Below are 19,366 nucleotides of genomic sequence, written 5' to 3'. Positions count from 1 at the left end.
ATATTGAAGTTCATAGGAGAGTTCCTGAATATGGATGGTAATTTGATCCATGAGAACTAGGTGAGACTATCATGACTGAATATAGGTATAAAATAAAAGACATACAAGGACTGAGCTGTATGTAACTCCAATATTATGGATCATGGAGAAGGGAAGGAATCAACCAGGGACTAAGGAGCAACCAATAAGGTAGTAGGAAATCAAGAATATGGTGTCTTGGTAGCAGAGTGAAGAACAAATTTCAATGACAGACTTATAAAAAATGTCAACTGCTACTGACAGGTCAAATAAGATAAAGACTAAGAACTGACCATTAGATTTAGCAATATGTTGATTGTTGAACACCTTGAGAAAAACAGGTTTAGTGGAGTGGTAAAGACAAAACCCTAATTTGAGAGAATTTCAGAGTGAGAAGTAGGAGTTTGAGACCATCAGTATAAACAAATTTTGAGAATTTTGCTATAAAGAATTCAAGCCACATTTCCATACCATGGAATTTATTATCAGAAGAAATGTGGTGCTTGATGATTCCATGAGCAGCAAAGCCTTAATAGTAAAAGAAGCAGAAAACATCAAAAGGAGAAGGTAAGAAAATGAAATGAAATGAAAATGGATGCAACATGTCTATTAGGATGATTTTAGTTGAATTTATTTTATTTAACAAACATTGATACATTGCTATGTGTCAAGCACTATTCAAGGATTTATAAATACAATTCATTCAATAATCTTCCAATCCTCAAAATTCATTTGAGATTGCCCTTTTTCCAACCTTTAAATGTATTCTGACATGAGCCCACCATTTTAACTTCTCTGTTTATACTGTTTCCCTAAGTGAAGTTTTCCAGACCTATGACTTCAAATAATATCTATTTACTGATAGCCTTTAACTCTGTATCTCCTAGCCCCCAAATTTAATGTTTTAGCTTGATGGGAAAGTGAATTTTTAATATTTTAGTTTGTATTTTCAATTTTCCCACAATGGACATGTACTGATTCTTTTATAAAATGTTTAAAATTTTTTCAAAGGAGGTAATAATTCATGAAATTATATTCCCACTGATAGATAAATTAAGACTGACAATTGACCACTGCATCTAGTAACATGGAAGTCACTGGTGTCCTTAACAAGATCCATTTTGGTGGAGTAGGGGGAGAAAAATCTGCCTGGAATAGTTTGGCAGTTCCTCAATGAGTTAGGGTATGACCAGCAATTACACTCCTAGGTATATACCCAAGAGACTTGAAAACATTATGTCCACACCAAAACATGTACCCAAACGTTAAGAGCAACACAGCAACATAACATCCTAGTAGCCAAATGTGTACACAACCCAAATGTCCATAGACAAATGAATGATAAAGTGTGTTATATCCATACAGTGGAATATTACTCAGCAATTAAAAAAGAATTACATACTAATACATGCCCCAACACAGATGAAACTTGAAAACATTAAGTGAAAGAAACCAGTCACAAAGGGACATATATTGAATGATTCATTCCATGCATATGAATATCCCAAACAGGCAAATTTATACAGGCAGAAAGTGTTGGTGGTTGCCAACGGCTGGGGGAAGGAGGGTCTGGGGAGTGACTGCTAATGGGTATGAGGTTTTTTGGAGGTAATGAAAATGTTCTAATTAGATCATGTTGATGGTTGCACAACTCTGTGAATATAACCACCACTGAGTTGTACACTTCAAAAGGGTGAACTTTATGATATACAAATTATCTTAATAAAGCTGTTACAAAAACCCAAAAAGGCAAGAGAATCTAGCTGATGCTCAGTTTGCATTTGTTCTACTCCTTCTCAGTATTTTCCGACTTATTGTTTTCTATTTTGTTGCCAATGTCCAGGTTTTATTTGACCAACACTACTTCCAGGAAATTGTTAAACATTTAAAAAAAAATAACCATTTCCTCTCCCTTAATCCCCATCTCTACACCATTCTCCAACTCGCCAAATCAAAGATAACCAGATAGGAAAATGTCTGCCTCTATTATGAAAAACTACACTTTACCACTTTAAAAAGTATTAAATGTGGCCATGTTCATATTTACTTTTCACACAATCCAAGTCACATATGTACATATTCCCCCCCCCACAAAAAAAGGAAGCATTTGTCTAGGAATAATAACATATCACTTGAAGCAAACAATACACTATATAGCCTGAATTCTAAAACCCATTTTGTATTATATGAAACTACTTTGTAAAGGTTATAAAACAAATGTCCCTCACTTTTGAGAAATGTTTGAATTTTTAAATAATGCTGCTATAATACATTTTCTTTCATGAAATTAAAAAAAACTTACAACAATGGTGAGAATGTATCATTTATGGGTAAAGAGACATATAGATATACAAGCCCATTGGAAAAGCTAAGTTTAGAGCTGATTTCCTCTGTTGGATTGTATAATTTAAAAAGTACACAATAATTACCTATTGTTGGAATAACATCTGAGCAATTTAGCTAAATGTACAAACAATAACAAATATTCAAACTTGGGGAATTCAAGTTAAAGTAATAGAAAAATAGAAAACTTTTCCTTCCAAAAAGAGGTATCTAGACAAAGATTCAGGTACCCCATGAGATTATTCACAAAAGTCATATAATCAACCTTTTCTGTATTCCTTAAATAAAATTTTATAATCAACTGATGAAAAGACAAGTTTAATATTCAAAGACACTTTCAGAATGCGTCTATAATTAACTTAATGCAAAAGTATATGAAAAAACACAGCTATTTCACTGGTCTTTACGTATAGCAACATTTCATTATTTTTGGTTCATCTTCTTACGCATTTCTTCAAGAGCTGCTTCTTTTTCTCTCAGCACCTGCTTAAGTCTTCTTATTTTTTCATCTCTAATGGTTTCTTCTAACTCTGGTGGTGTCATGGGGAAAATATCTTCAGTATAGTTTTTACTGAAGAAATGGCTTTGCTCAAAAGCTGTATTTGAACTCAGTGTGCCTTTCTCTTCATTCCCATGGGTAGAGTGTTCTACCTCAGATCTCTTTTCTTCCCTGGTTTTATTGTGGCCTCTGAGAATGTTATGGTGTGATACATTTGAAGTTGGTAAAATACTGCTAACGAGTTGGGAACTGGTGACATTAGTTCCTCCATTTACAGTTGTGTTATAAACACTCTCAGTTCTTCTCTTCTTTGTGTGATCCATCTTCTTATTGGTTTTTGCTTTTCTTTTCTTATCAAAACCCTGTTGCAATGTTGAGTAAGATTCCAAAAGAAAAACAAAATATTATTGCCGAATAGTGTGCTCTCGAATTTAACAAAGTTTGCAGATACAAATATTTAGCCATTAAATTCAACTCAACAAAATATAATTCACATATTCCTGCTTAAGTCAAACATTAGAAGCTATATTGATCTACTATGAAAACCTAACAACCATTTGTGAAGAGCATAAGAAATAGAATTTATTTATTTATTTTCTCCTCTGCAGAGTAGGCACATAGGGAAGATTATCACTGGGAAAGGTTGACCGGTTTCAGATCTGAAGTTCAGGATATTATACAATAATGAAATATTTATAAGTAGAATGACAGTAAGCAAAGTTATAGGGATTTTATTTTCATCATCACTGTGTAGATTTCTTAAGATGTTTAAAGTAAAGTAATACTTCAGTAAGTATCTGCATGCTTACATTTTCCCTGCATTTCTGTCATTTCTTTTCTTTTCTTTTCCTTTTTTATTTTTTTTGGCCATGCCATGTGGCTTGTGGGATCTTAGTTCCCTGACCAGGAATTGAACTGGGACCCTCAGCAGTGAGAGCTCGGAGTCCTAATCACTAGATTGGTAGGGAATTCCCTAAAGCAACATTTTTCATTAACTGGGGATGCATTTTTACCTGTGCATATATGGTTCTTCTTAACATTGTTTTAGTATAATACATATACATGCAAATTTGGTAACAACTATCATTCATATTAATGCACAAGACTAAAAAAAATCAAGAAAATACATTCATATATCTTTGGAGTACCTACAAAGGACACTTTAAAATCTATTACCTGTTTTCTCCCTTCCTCCTTCACTATAAACTCTGTCTCTTTGTAAGTATCACTTTTCACCAAACAGCTAAAGGAATCAAAACCTCCTCCAGAGCCCAAATGGTGAGGAATCCGAGTAAGGCACACGCTCAAATCTTTAGTGAGACCAAATATCTTTCTAAGTTCAGCATCACTGTTCAGATATGATGCCTTATTGCTTCTTCCTTGGGAATTGTTCTTGTCATTTCTTTCTTGAGTAACTTTTTCTAATGTTGATGCCATCTCATTCTGGATCTGGAAATAGGAAAAGAAAACACACAAACAATACTGCCAATTACTTAAGCTATTTTATCAGACTAGCAACTAAGTGATTATCTCATCTTACTTAAAATGCTATGCTTTAAAGTCCTAAATGATTGGATTGTATTACTCTTGCCTTACCACCCACACTTGAAAAGCTGAACTTAACTGAGCAAAACCAAAATGTTCTCCTACAATTTTACTTTCTTGTACTAGGAAAGTAACAGGTAGTTAATTCTCAAACAAATGAAATGAGAATACAGACTAATGACAAGTTAAAAATAATCAATATAACATCATGTTGGAAATTGTCATCTTTTGGAAAACTCTTATAGCTTTAATCAATTTGTACTTAATCAGAATTTACCTCCTTACATCTCTGGAGTTCATTGAATTCTGTACTGAAGGGGAGAAATACTGAACATTATTAAGTAGACCTCTAAGAAGGAAAATGTGGGTACAAATATTTAGTGATTACACATACACATATCTTAAGTAGAACAGAAGGATAACTATGTGGATATGTTGAGTAATTGAATGATTCAAAAAGGAGGACTAAAAAGAGGAACAGGAGACTTGTATACTAAAAACACAAAAAACCACCAAACAACCCAATCAAGATGTTGATAAATTCTTTTTCCACAAATGACTGAAAGGTATTAATTAGCCATGTCCTGCCCCTTCTACCGTCTACCTAAAAAAGTTGCCAGATATCTCCCTACCACCACAAAACAAACAAACAAATCCCAGCACTGCTCTGTGCATAATATTAATCTCTTCATATACTAAAAGTAAGCTCTTAAGTATATATGTATGCATGTATATGTATTTATGTGTACAAAGATATGTGTGTGTATATATATATATATACACACACACACACACACACACATAATTTTACTAAGCTTTGAATTCACATTATCCTTCTCCAACTCTTCTAAATCTTGTTGCTCTGTGATTTGTTTGTTTAATTTTGCTTTGAAGACTTGGCATGCCAAATGATTCTAGAGAAAAATACTGCTCAGCTCTATTACACTCCTCAAACATTTCCTTCAGATGAAAGCTTTGACTTAATTAAGCATTCATGTGCGTATGGTATGTGTGTGATGAAGAGGAGGATGGGAGAGGAGGGAAAGAGAGGTATCATAGATAACTAACTTTGAGAATTAAGAAAGAAAAATTTTCTATATACATAGATAAAAAGAACACCCTAACATGGGAAAATTACCTTTGGTTCTTGGTCTCTGAAAACACACTGTTGTGAAGTAACAGTTGTTGCATCAACAGAGGAACTTATTTTCTCTATGCTGTGGATGATATTTCCTTTTCTGGGGGAATTTTGTCCTGTACTAAATCCATCTGGAAAGTCTGGCTTTGAGAATAAAGTCTTACTGTGCTTTAAGTAGTTAATGGATTGGTTCATACTATGTGGGTTTGGGGTAGAAAGAGATGGTTTCTCCACTTTCTTATTCTTCTCTGCCCTTAGATTGGCCATGGAAGCAAGCTGGGTATTTGAAAGTGATTTTGTCTCCATCTGGGAAGATTTACTTTTAGCCAAAACAATACTTACAACCTCTCTGGATATTTCTGTGACTGGACTTGAACTTACTATCTGTGATGTATCTTTTCTTGGTGGAATATCAGGAGAAACAGAATTCTCTTGGTCAATTTGTGATGGCAAAACATCTGTCCCCTTTTTAGCCAATAGATAGACTTTCCCATTAAACATAACCAAAGCATTATCTTTAATAGGCATACTTTTGGATTGTGTCCCACTAGGACTGATGGTACTCAATGGTGGCAAATTTACAGTATTATCTCCCAAACTTTTCCTATCTACAAAAGTTTTTAAAATCTTTGAAGCCACATTATTTGAAGATTTAACAGGAACAAGAGATGGAGTGCAAGGCTGTAGATTCTCTTGAAAAATCCATTTCACTGGAGCAGCTTGAGAATGCTGACCACCTTTTAATTGTGTCTCTTTAGCAACATTCATTGGAATCTGTGTGGTGTTTAGTATCATTGGCTTTGCTATTTCTGTAACAGGTTTTGGGTAAATGTTTTGAAAGTTCTTGGTAACTACATTTTTCACTGTATTTACAGGAGATACATAAATAACAGTTGGTATTTGGGAGGCCTCAACTGTTCCTGAGGTACTTGTGGTTGCAGTTGCAAGTATCTTTTGCTGAACTGAAGGAGGCAATGAAGACGCTGGTACAGATTTCACTTCAGCATGGGCTGGAATCTGTAAATGATGCCCAGAAGGCAAAACCGGAGACTTCACAGTCATTGGAAGACTCTGGGTATTTACTAAAATATAAGATGAATCATTTTGTGTTGAGGAGGGAGAAACAGCAAACGTTTGCATGGTGAGTCCATCAATTTTCACACCATGCCTCTGAACTTTAGAAACTGATGAGGTAAAATTTTCAGTTCCCACAGAAGTAACTCTAACTTTTTCTGCTGTGTCTACTGTTCTTGTAAGAAAATAGTTTGAAGAACTGGCTGGCTGAAAAATGGGCAATTGAACTGATGCACTTGTGGAGGAGCTGGAAATCTGAGTCTGAAAAGTAACTTGAACTGGATTTCCTGTATTCCCTTTCAAAGCATCAGACATGACTGTAGATTGAACTAGTGGTATAAGATTTCCAGAGGAATTAGGAATTGGAAGTAATTGCAGAAGATTTTTTCCATCCGAGCCAATCGTCTGAACTACTTGGTACATGCAGCCTGAAACACTTAAAAGAACATCGAGTAAATAAATACAACATACTACATGGTATATACATTTTATTTAAAAACAAGTATTTGCAAATACTATGTTTTAAAAATAAAAATTTATAAAATATAATAACGTAAGTATGTAATTTGTCACTTTGAGTTTTCAAAGTGAAATACTGCAAAAGAAAGAGTTTGAAGAAGTAGAAGAGATAATCAAAGGTATGGTCAGCTTTGATATAGATCTCCTCACATGATTAGGCAATGGGTATAAGATATTAGCATTTATTCCTAAAAGTAGACTTTTCTAAGTTTTACCCTGTATAAAATTTCAGCTACTAGAATATGCTCCTCTTAAACTATTAGCATCCTTCCTTCTTTTTCTTAAATTCTTTCCTCTAGTCCTTCTCCTTTACTATTATTGACCAGGATTCTTATTTTACCTCCATTTATGCTTATTCTATTTCCCTCACTTTTTTCTCCCCATACCCAATCTGTTCTGTATTCTTCCCACTGATAATGACAAGTTCTACTGTCAGCCATTCTTTTGCTTAAGGCATCTCTTAAGATGATACCTTAGTTTGCCACATTTCTGGAGACTAAACTGAGTTACTCATGTAGGAACCAGTTTCTTCTTTGATTTATTGTTCCAGCATGTTTGATGTTTGGTGTTAAATAGCTCTTGGTATGGCAATTACTCATATTAGTTCCAATTGTCAGTCAACCCATATTTATAATAGCAACATCATTTCAGCTGAATGGTTTTCAGTGAATGTGGAATACACTGGAAGTCAATAAATTTTTTAACTTAGCCTATTTTGATTCTATTAAAAGTTATCAGCTATTACTTGGCACAGATTATCTGATTTTTTTAAAAAAAATCCAATACTAATCTGTATTTGTTTGTACAATCAATTATTTGTAGATTACTTAAATGCAGACACCTCAAGTTATACCTGAAACCATCCTTCAGTTCTTGGAAAATACTAAACCCTCATGGGACTCAGGGTAGTCACACATGCTACTTATTCTTCACCCACGCATATACTCAACTCTCAACATAAACGATACTTCCCAGAAGATACATTCTCTGGCCACCTTAACTACCCTTGCTCTTCCTTCACAGGTAATAATATTACATCTGTTAGTTTCCTTCATGGTACATATCATAAGTTGTCATCATATATTAATGGATTTTTTCCACTGGTCTACATATTGTCTCTCATACTAAATTCCAGCAATATGGGTACAGAGTCCATGTCCTATAGACCCAATATGGCCTTACATGGCTAAGATTAAATGAAAAAAATTTAAGAATGAAAGATAATAATTAGAATTCTCAGTAGTGTAAAGGTGTGTTTTTCTGCCTATAGGTGTTTTTAAAGCTTCAGGTATTAATACAAATCAAAGCCAAAAATTCTATGCATCTTAGGAAGCACTGGATTTAGTTTTACCTTTCTGCAACCCCAAATAACATAATTATATCCTTATAAATATTTTAAAATTTTCTGGCCCTTTGATAGCACTTCAAAATGTTATATTTATGTTCAATAAATTAAAAGTTAATCTCTAAAGTATGAACATAAAGAAAAGTACGAATTCTTGCTTTGACAGCTTGAAGAAGAAAACCCACCTTCACCTCCTCCCTATCCCCCAAAAAGCAAATATAAACTGGATCAGAACTTAATTTATTAAACCAAAATTTACTGAGTGTCTGTTATGGTTTAGGCACCAGACTCAATTATGTAGCTCAGTAAGCTACAGCCTGGGGCCAAGTCTGGCCCTCTCCCTGTTTTTGTATAGTACACAAGCTAAGAATGGTCTTTATATTTTAATTTTAAAAAATCACAAAAATAACATTTTGTGATATATGAAAATTATGAGTTTCAAAACTCTGTATCCATAAATAAAGTTTTATTAGTACACAGTCACACACATTTTTTATGTATTGTACATGGCTGCTTTCTGCTGCAACAACAGAGTTAAGTAGTTGCAGCAAAGATCACATGGCCTATAAAGCCAAAACATTTACTATCTGGTCCTTTACAGAAAATGTTTGCTAGCCTCTAAACTAGTTCAACCCACAATCCCTAAAAGAACTTAAAATGCTGGGAACATGGACATGTAAATAGGCAATTTTTATTGAGATAAATGATGTACTTGGAAGAGTACAAAAATGCTCACTCCTTTTCTTTAAACATTTTCTTCCCAAGGTTTCCTAGATATGACATACTTCTATCCCTGTAGTGACTCTTCAGTCTTCTCTGCCAACTCATTCTGCTTGAATCAACCTTAAAATGTTGGAATTCACCAAAGCTTAGAGTAAATTCTTCTCTTCTTACTCTGTAAGCTTTCCCCCAGATGATTTATTTTATATGCATGATTTCAACTAAAATACCATTTATATATCAACAATTCAAATAGTTATATCTTAGCTCCTTTGAGATTCAGGCTTATATGTCCAACTTCCCTCTTGACATTTCCATTCAGAATCTCAAATGCATCTAAAACTCATCATGGTCTTTTCCAGTGTTTTTCCTTCAGTAAATGGCATCTGAACTATCTTAGATGCCTAAATCTGAACAAGTAATTCCAACTTTCTTACCATCTGTATTCAACCTATCACAAAATCCTGTTGATATTAACTCCTAAATTTCTCTTGACCTATTCAATCGTTTACAAATCAATTGTTCCCACTCTAGTCCATCTCTGGCTTGGTCTATTATGGTAGCTTCATAACTGGTCTTTTCTTCAGTCTACCATCTCCTCTTCAAATTACTTAGCACTCTAATGCCAGCCCTTCCCAGCTTAAAACATTTCATCAGCTTCCCACTTTCTTTGAGTTATAGAAAGAAAATCAAGAGATTCTGATGCAATGGAAGCCAAAGGAAGAGAGAGTTTCAAAAAAATTGGGCAATTCTATTGAAAGTTTCTGAGAGGCCAAGTAGGATGCAGGTTAAAAATGTATACTGGAATTAAGGGCATGAGGATCATTGATGGCTTTAAAAGAGCAGCTTGGTGAGGAAAGAAGTTGGTAGGAGTGAATATGAAGACAACAAGGATAGACAACTCTTTTATGAACTTTGACTGTAAGAGGAACAGAAAAACTGGAAAGCAGCTGGAAATTAAATGGGGTCAAAGAAAAGTTCTTTTTTTCTTTTTTTTTTTAATGTTAGGTGAACTAGAACATAAATGCTCATGTGAGTCAATGAAAGGAAGAGACTGGTAATAAAGGAGAAAGAGGGGTAATTAATAATGTAAAATTTGAAAAGGAGGTAGGAAATTGAGACCATAAGACAGTTGAAGGGACTGAACCTTAAAGAGAGCTGGAGAAGTATGTCTTTTCATCAGAACTGGAAGAGAGGTTAGGTGCATTTGCAGGTAAATTTAAAGCTTTGGTGTTAGAAGGTTGAGGTAATTCTGATCTAGTGGCTTTTACTTGCACTATGAAATAAGGATATGACATCATTTGCTAAGAAGAGCAAAAACGGAGAGATTTGAGGATAATCAAAAAGATTTGAAACAGTCTTTGTGAAAAAATAAGCTGACCTCAGAAAATATCAGTCATCAGGCAGGGTTGATGGCCCAGGGAGATAGGTAATGATCATGAATTCATAGTAATACCAAGCTGCACTCATGAGAGTCTCCTTGTTTCACCAGGTATAGGCAGAGAAAGTAAATCACTGAGTTCATCCAAGATTGGGGTGGCTTCAGAAGGGTATAACAAAAATCAAAGAGGAGCAAAAGATTTTAGGGTACTGAAAAAAATTACCAAATGATGAAATACAGAATCTGTACTAGATGGGAAGGAAATAAGAACATAAAAGGCTAATGTATAGGGAGAAAATAAAGGGAATGGACTGAGGGCCAGATAAAGAACAGTCAGAGTGGGAATACTTAAACAACTAAGCTAAAATATAGGAACTGGTGTTTGGAAAGCAGGATGCCTAAATCAAGAATTTTGTAGATGCAGCAATTTCATCTGATAACAAGAACTACAGAAGTGGATAGCTGGTGAAAGAATGGAGAAAACACTGAGGAAAAAGATCTTTGTACTGAAAGACCAGGTGACAAAGAGGTTATCCATACAGATGCTAAAGTTATGTAGGATTAGAGAGAAGATTGGGATGTGGGTGCCAAGTTCAGTGACAGAAAGTTGGTAGATGGTGTTAATGAACCATAGTTAGGACCATCTACCAACTTTCTGTCACTGATATGCCAAAAAGTTGTCTTGAAGCCCACTGTCTTCTGCAATCTATTTTCTTTCCCATTATTCTACGACACCTTATTCTCAAAGATTATGAAATATGTCCGCATAGTTAAATCTGGCTTTACTCTATACTCATTCCCTAGGTGCTCTCTGCTGAAATTAGCACTGGTAGCTAATTATCCCTCCATCTTGAACCTCTTTCTACTACGATTTCCATTGTGTACAATATTTCTTGTCTTTCTTAATGTTCCCTTTCTTATTCATTTTCTGCATTTTAAGTATCCAACTATGACTTCTCCCCAAAGTACAGTTCTTGACCCCTTTTTTTCTTTAACACATTCTTCCTTTGTAAATCAACCATACTTCAATAAAAAAAATAAAATTTAAAAAAGGCATTCTTCCTTAAAGAGTGCACCAAGTTAGTTCAAAGCTTCAACTATTACCTTCAACTATCTCTTCTGCAATGATGACTCTCACGTTATATCCTTTTATTCTATCCCTTAATATTGACCTCAATTCCGTATTTGTGATGTCTGACCAAACATTTTCACTTTTAATACCATTACTTTGAAGTTAAAGTTACTCTGTACTGAAAACTACTACTCTATCTTACCATCCAGTCATGTGTCAGCACTACTGTTTTCCAGGTCACTTAGGTCTTAAATCACCTCGTAATCTCTATCTTTACCACCCTCTTTATTCACCTTTAATTCACCCATAGTACTTTGTATAGATGCTTACAAAGGATAAACAAGCAATAAATGTATACTGAATGAATCACCAAGTCTATAAAGATTTTTTTTTCTTTTTTACAGCTCTTACTCATATTCTCTTTCTTCACCTTTGCCACTTCTACTTGCTAGATCAGATCTGCATCACCTTGTATCTAGTCCTCATTATCTCATTCCTGTGTTTGGCTCTGACTTTTAAACTCATTTTTCTGACTGTGGCCATTATCATTATGTATCTCTGGCAGACTAAATCATTGTTTTCATCCTGTTACCTCCTTGCTCAAAGTTTCAGTAATTCATCATTGCCAATTCAGCCTGACATGAAAATCATCTACAATCTAGCCCCAACCAATCTCTACAATAGTACCACCTAGAACATCTCAGCATAAAATCTCTGGTCCTACCAGAAAGGTCTCTACTATTCTGGATTGTCTCATGTACATTATTTAATGTAAGTATTCTTTAAGGTTTTTTTTCTTCTCTAACAATTTAAAACATAGTTATAAACTGAGGATCAATCCATCTTCTCCATGAAATATCTGCTAGTCACTCAAACTCACATTAATTTCTTCCAAGTTGGAATCCCTAAAGCACTCTCATTGGTGCCACTAATGCTAGGAGTTACATAATGCCTTCTACAAGGCCTTTGATCTATTAGTTAATTTTTAAAAATTAGTAAAGTATTTTTTTTCCTCAGTGAGCTTGAAACCCCTTATGGTCAGAGACTATATCATTTATTTTGTAACTGTTCTTCCAATACCAAGCACAGTAGGCCCTCAAAAAATTATATAAAAAATAAGGCAGCTCTTTCAAATATTTCTAATATATTGAAATGTCTCAATACCTTTATTGTTTAGTCTCATTTAGTTTATGTACTTCATTTGTCAGTAACACCTGGCTAATACATTAGAAGCTTCAACAGAGCAGAACACACACTTTTATAATTAATTATTTGCATGGGGCAAACACATTTTAATTGGCATATTAGTTAAACAAATCACACAGAATTCTGATACTTCATTCACATACTTTATTATATGGCCCCTATATTTCCACTTTATAAAAACATTTATATTGCACAAACTCTTTTCAAATCTAATCATGGATTTTTCCTCTCTTCTTCATTTCCCCTCCAAAAAAGGGAAGGAAAATACAGTTTCTTCTATGTCAGTATACCAGTAGAGATTCATACAATCTACCAGAGACCATAAATTCCTTAAGGGTAGGTTATTCTATTCATATCTATATTCTCTACACCTAATAGAGCAAATGGCACACTGTAGACAATATTGGCTGAATTGAATCCTACAAGCTCTGATTTTAAAAAAGTCTGTGATTTCCTAGTAACAAATGGAATGAGTTCTAAAAATTAAACTGAAATGCAGAATGCTAAGGAAAGAAGTGATAAATCAGGGTGAAATTCATACTTCTTCAATCAATATATATATTTTTCAGCTATAGAAGAGATCTTCCACTTATACTAAAACCCTATAAAGATTCTGTTCTCTTAAAGATCATATTCTGTTAGCTAAGGTTAGAACTAAAACTAAAACTGGACTTTGCATCCCATGCTCTGGTTAGGTCACTTAAAAAGAAGAGTAATCAACATGCTAATTACTTTAAACCAACTAGGATGTGAACTAAGAAACTACACTGGAAAAATAATACAGTTTAAGGCTTTAAAAGAGAACACAGGAATACATTAGAAAGATTATGGGCTTCTAATCCTGGCTTTTCCAATTATTAGTTGATTGACTGGTAATTTACTTAACCTCTTTGAATCTTTCTTCATTTGTAAAGGTTTGCTATAATTAGTTGGGATTCTAATAAGCTCCCAACATATGCTAGATATCATCTTCCACAAAAATATATAATTGGTGTTCAAGAACAAGTAAATGAATCAGATAATCTTTTGAAAATGTGAGAAATTTAATAAAAGATATATTAAACATACTTATATAATTTCTGACATTTTTGACTATTCTAATTTTGAGTGAAGCATTTACAGATTAGATATGGAATGATAAAAATTTTGCAGGTTACTGAACATTTCATAGATAATTTTGCAAAATTTTCAACTGCTAAGAGACTTTCTTCCATCTTACTCTCTCTGATTCAACATTATGTACATACATGACATACACAAGTACATAATGTAATAATATATATGATAATATTTACCATATAATATTATATACATAGTAGATATGTTATTGTAAACAGTTGTCATTAACTCTAACCCTAATAAACAGTCCAACAAGGTAGGTATTGCCATTCCTATTTTATAGTTGAGAAAATGAAGATTTAGTAATATTAAATAACTTATTCAGAGACATGCTTTCTTGGGCAATCCCATGCATTTTCTTGTATTTACTTTAGCATAACCCTAATATAACAGGGTCCCAAAAATTCATGAATAAACTGAGAGATTAATGAGAAATAGATTTCAGTTAGCCTTATGGTATGTGTGTCTTTCTCTCTCTCTGCCTCTCGTACACATACACACACACACACACACACAAATCACAAAAGCTAAGACAATAACACTTACATTGTACAAAACTAAATGCACACTGAACTGACAATGAAACATTATCTGTCTAACCAAACGAAGCCCCCTGCTGAGGACACCCATTTTAGCTCCCTATTTAAGAACAAAGGGTCAAAGGCAGATAGAAGCCAACGGTCTATCACTCTCTATCTTCAGCTCTGACCCTGCCTGAGTTTCAGATTCAAATATCTCACTGATTGCTTTCTTGGTGTGTTCCTCACCTCAATTAATTTACCAATATCTACCCAGAAAATTGGCATCATAATTGATCCACTTTTCTTCATGCCAATTCACTGACAAGGTCTGCCTATTTTCCTTTCTATATTTCTTTGAATCCAACCCTTGCTCTACATTAGCTAGTGCAGGCTCTCTGAATATCTGAAAGGACAACTGAAATAGAATCCTTATATGCCTGACCCCTCACCCCCAAATCCACACTGCCATCAGTTACCTAAAACGACACCTGACCATGACAGTTCTTTTCTTAAAATCCTCTGAAGGCTCTCCAACAGATGAAGTCTAATCGTTTCAGCAAACCCTTAAGAGCTCTCTATTTATCCCACTTATTACTAGTAATAAGTCATACTGCTGGTTTTTTTTTAATCAATTCCCTCTTCCTGGCATAGCCTGCATTCATCTTTAATTGGATAGCTGATACTTACATTCCCCAACTCAGCCACTCCAGAAACCTTTCCTACAATTCCCTTTCTGTATGCCCTCACAGCATCATCCTGTATATAACACTATTAAAACGTGTATTACATCATATCCACCTCTAGACTTAAGGTTTTTCATGGGCATGGCCCATATCCTACTCTTTAGTCAGTCTCTCAATTTAGCACAGTCTGTCACATAGCAGGCACTCAGTGAACGTTTTTTAACCAAATGTTTTAACGATACCGATAATAAGTGGTGACGCAGAATATGAACCTAGGTCTCTGTAACTCTACCTTGTTTCAGAATCTTCCAGAAGATTTTGCTCACACAAGGTCTTTGTAACTCTACTGTACCATTCTGACCCCTGCTTTGCTCTTTGCATATGAAGTTCAAATCTAAATAAACTTAATGTTTACTGTCACAAATATCTTCCAGATTTTTCCTTTGTACTATAAGATTAAATTTGGGTTTTACATTTTATGCACTGATGAAGAGATACTTTTTAAACAATAAACATTCTGTATCACATTACTGAAAAACTTTACAGCAGGAAAGAAGTAACTCAAGAAAAATTCAAGTACCTACAGAAAATAATAAAATCATATAGTCATTTTAAACTTATGAAAAAATGATTTTGTACCATCAAAATATAAGAAAATATAAGAAATATAAGAAAATGAAGCTTCCAATAAACTAAAGAGATGACATTAATCCAACTATTTGCAAAAGTATATTTGGACATCATGCAGATTGTTACTTATAAAAAAGAATAGAATCAAATATGCAATTAATAACCAAAGTAAATATCAAATTGTTTCAGAAAGGCATCTTGTAAATGTCTGAAGTATGTGATTTAAAATCTAGAGGATTTGAAGAAATAAATGCATTCAAAAATGATAAAAAATAATGCATAAACCAATGAGTTAATGAACTCCAGATAACTGATGAATGTAACTAAAACAGAATTCAACTTGTAATGTTTTAAAAATATAGATAGCCAAAAGAAGTAGAAACTGGATAATAGAGTTAAATTACACAATACACAAAAAGTAAGGTTCTTACTCTATCTAATTTCTTATATTGAAAAAGAATGCAATCCTGAAACAAATTGTGTTAAATTAGGGTAAATCAGATGTTATAAAATATCCAGGTACTAAAACAAGATAGAAGAAATGAACAATCATTAAACACTAATTCTATTTTTGAATATCTATACAGGGCACTACCTCTGCCTTCCCCTTCAACTTCCACCAAAAATAAGCCAACAAAAAACATACATGCACAAGCTGGCTCTTGTTAAGATCTGAAATACAATGGTTCTTTCTTGGCAGTTCTTCCATATGGTTTTAGCTCAACACTTTTGGTGACCATTTCTCTTTAGAATATTATGCATACTTTTGTAAAGTGTTTATTACAATTAGGTTTTATAGCTACTTGTAACTACCTACTTCCTGGGCTAAAATTTGTACAGAAGTAAAGTTGTATCCTTACGATAATAATAATAGCTAACATTTAAATAATGCTTTTCTATTTTTCCTACACTAAGTATTTTAGTATATTCATTCTTTTAATCCTTAAAATACCTCTAGGTGCTCTTATTTACAGACTGGAAACCAGGTCACTTGGCCTCACAAATAGTAACTAGCAAAGCTAGCATTAAACCTAGTGAGCCCGATTTTCTTCAATCATAAATGCTCTTCCATGATTTTTATATCTCCATTTCCATGCTTTCTTCTTCACATTTTCCTTCTGCAGGGACTCGTTAACTTTCTTCTCGCCGCTTATTATATACCCACAAACCATGGAGAGTACAACTTAAAATATTCTACCTTAGCAAACAATTTTGTTCCAGTTTTATTTCTTCTTGATTAATATGAGCTTAAAAAAACCACTGAGTTAGTGATAAACTATTGTCTAAATTTACAAATAAATGTCTAAGAAATACTAGAATCTCCCCCTGACAAATGTAGTTCCTCTACATAAACATCCAATTCGAGACGACATTCTCATTACACCTGCTTCGAATATGCTGTTCGAAGGGATTAACTTTACATGATAATTTCTCTATCTTCACTTTTCTTTATCTTCAAATAAAGCTATTATTCGAAATTTTAAAAAAATCGATTCCCTTATTCCAGAACAATTTTTCGGTTTCTATATTCATATACTCTTATCAATTACACAAAAATATGTCCTTTCCTTCTCACTAACTCTCTTAAATTACAGCTATTTTCCCTGAAGGTCCAGCGCCACCTGAGCTGCACTTGCTAATCCGCGCGGATTGCTGCGTGTTTTTCTGCGAGTGCGCGAGAATCTTCCAGAAGATTTTGCTCACACAGGCGCGCCGGCCATGTTGATTTTCCTCTCTCGTGGAGATCTACTCTGTCAGCCTATGAAACTTCAGACGCTGGAGTCCTGCGGAGCCAGGGCAGAGGCTGACTGAGTCAGGCTCTGAAGAGGTTTTACGTTTCCGACAGGGATGTGCTCTAAGGGCTCTAAGTGCCAAACTGCCGCGAACTTCCCCTGGAGTGCTCACCCAGCGGGATCAAAGGCATCTGAATTGCAGAACGTCAGGAAACGACGGCCGACTCGACATCCTGCTAAGAGACGGGCGAGGTGCGGCCATGTCGAGGGAGATTCGAAACCGGTACTTACCAGTGCGAGGCGTTGCCTGACTTTTCCTCTGTAGGTTTCAGGAAGACCCTCTGTAGGTTATTGGACATTTTAGAGGAGTGGAAGGGACCAGTACATCCAGGAAAGGGGGCAGTGTCGGGGCCGAGGTCCTCCAAGTGGCGAGAACCAGAGCGAGAGAATGTAGGGATGGAGTTGCCCCGTAGCAGCTCAGAGAGGTTAGAAGCTGAAAGGAGAGCGACGGCGGGCTCTCGAGAGGGCGTATCCTCAGGCTTCGGATGGAGGCGGCGCAGCCACCAGAAACCGGAAGAATCGAAGAGGCTGACGGTCCGGGTCCGTCCCTAACCTCTGAGAAAACAGCCCTGAGTCTCCGCCTCCTCAGCGCCTAGGAGATCGCTCCAGAGTCACCGGGAATCAGCGCGGGAGGCGTGGCCTTAATGGCGCCGCCCCTATCGGTGCCGGGTCAGTGGTGAAGACCAAGCCAGAGGGGCTCGGCCGACCCCGCCCACCAAGGCCGCCAGCGAGAGCAAAGCTCAGCCTAGCAGCTTCCGGTATCGCCACATCCGGTCGCCAAGGTGAATGGCTCGCTAACGCCCCGCCCTTATGCTGCGATCCAATCGCAGGTGATGTTTGCTGTCTCTTCTTCCGGATCAAGTAACGAATCGCCAAAGAAAATTCTCCAGATACCTACGCAAAATAAAATGTTTCCGGGGTCAATCGCAAAGTTTCTGCCTTTGTATTCGCCGCTAGTGTAAGTTTCCTCTCCCGCCAGTGCTTTAAAAGACATCGGAGCGCTCTTTTGAAGCCATATGCACTCCTGGCGTGAGAAAATTTTAGACGCCTGCCTGTGGCAAGCGCCTGTATTATTGCTACTTCCTGAGGGTTTCTTGGTTTTTTTCCTTTCTTGAAGCTTTGCCTCGAGATTTAACCTAATCTCTCTCTCCACCCCACCCTTAATTCTCGCTCGAAATTACTTATTGTCATATAGTTAACTACTTGATTCTCTAAAAGTTTAATTCCCCGTATAGACTTACTTTTTGGCATCTTTATTTGGATCTCCAGAGAAAAACTTTGCAGAAGTCTTTTGATTCCCGCTGTTAAAATCTCTTATCTGAGGAACAGGTTAAGTCTCTGGCTTCAGCTGGGACTAGAAGGAAGTTGTGGGAGGAGTGGTTTAGGAGATCCAGTTTTATCAGCTAGAGGCAGTAAAAATGTAAACTGGCTCAAATTTAGGAGATTGATGTATGGTAGCCAAGTTAAAAGGTTTATTTTGGTTTTTTAAAAATGCTGGGTACTCATTCTCCTAACTCCTTAATCAGCTAGTACTGATGAAAGATCTTGATGTTCTGATACAGAACGTAATACTTTTTAACTACTGTTCATTCTTTGTTAAAGGTTAATTTTAGCGATGTCGAATCCTGTGTGTAACTGGCATTTATCTTTCAGACAAATATTTCCCATACTAAAGAGGGGGCAGAGTGGTGAGCCCTTAATACTGTCTTTGTTCTGATCATCATCCTATCTGTGAAAGCAAAACTACTTGAACGAGTTGC

General features: G+C 35.4%; 1 protein-coding gene across 3 annotated transcripts; it reads right to left on the bottom strand.

Annotated features, from left to right (window-relative positions):
• Positions 1–657: 657 nt before the first annotated feature.
• LRIF1 (ligand dependent nuclear receptor interacting factor 1) lies at positions 658–18,442 on the bottom strand. 3 transcript variants are annotated; one of them, XM_024742123.1, is made up of 4 exons: positions 17,838–18,442; positions 5,544–7,053; positions 4,037–4,309; positions 658–3,222 (listed from the first exon to the last, which is right to left on the bottom strand). In XM_024742123.1, the coding sequence occupies exons 1-4, from the start codon at positions 17,903–17,905 to the stop codon at positions 2,785–2,787; spliced, it is 2,289 nt and encodes a 762-aa protein (XP_024597891.1). In that variant the 5' UTR covers positions 17,906–18,442; the 3' UTR covers positions 658–2,784. The 3 variants fall into 3 exon arrangements, with proteins under 3 accessions (XP_024597891.1, XP_024597892.1, XP_024597894.1); XM_024742124.1 differs by having other exon boundaries at positions 5,544–7,045; positions 17,838–17,975; XM_024742126.1 differs by lacking the exon at positions 5,544–7,053 and having other exon boundaries at positions 661–3,222; positions 17,838–17,976.
• Between the last annotated feature and the right edge of the window lie 924 nt (positions 18,443–19,366).

Source organism: Neophocaena asiaeorientalis, unplaced genomic scaffold (assembly GCF_003031525.2).
Source record: "Neophocaena asiaeorientalis asiaeorientalis breed wild unplaced genomic scaffold, Neophocaena_asiaeorientalis_V1.1 scaffold35, whole genome shotgun sequence".
NCBI classification, from domain to species: Eukaryota; Metazoa; Chordata; class Mammalia; order Artiodactyla; family Phocoenidae; genus Neophocaena; species Neophocaena asiaeorientalis.
Note: the sequence above shows the minus strand (reverse complement) of the source record. Positions and strands in the feature narration are given on the sequence as shown.

Coding starts and splice junctions, on each gene's coding strand:
- LRIF1 (XM_024742123.1), bottom strand. CDS start 17,905: ATGTCCAATAACCTACAGAGGGTCTTCCTGAAACCTACAGAGGAAAAG. Junction 7,054..17,837: donor TCAGGCAACGCCTCGCACTG/GTAAGTACCGGT, acceptor TGTTCTTTTAAG/TGTTTCAGGCTGCATGTACC. Junction 3,223..4,036: donor AGGAGGAAGGGAGAAAACAG/GTAATAGATTTT, acceptor ACATTGCAACAG/GGTTTTGATAAGAAAAGAAA.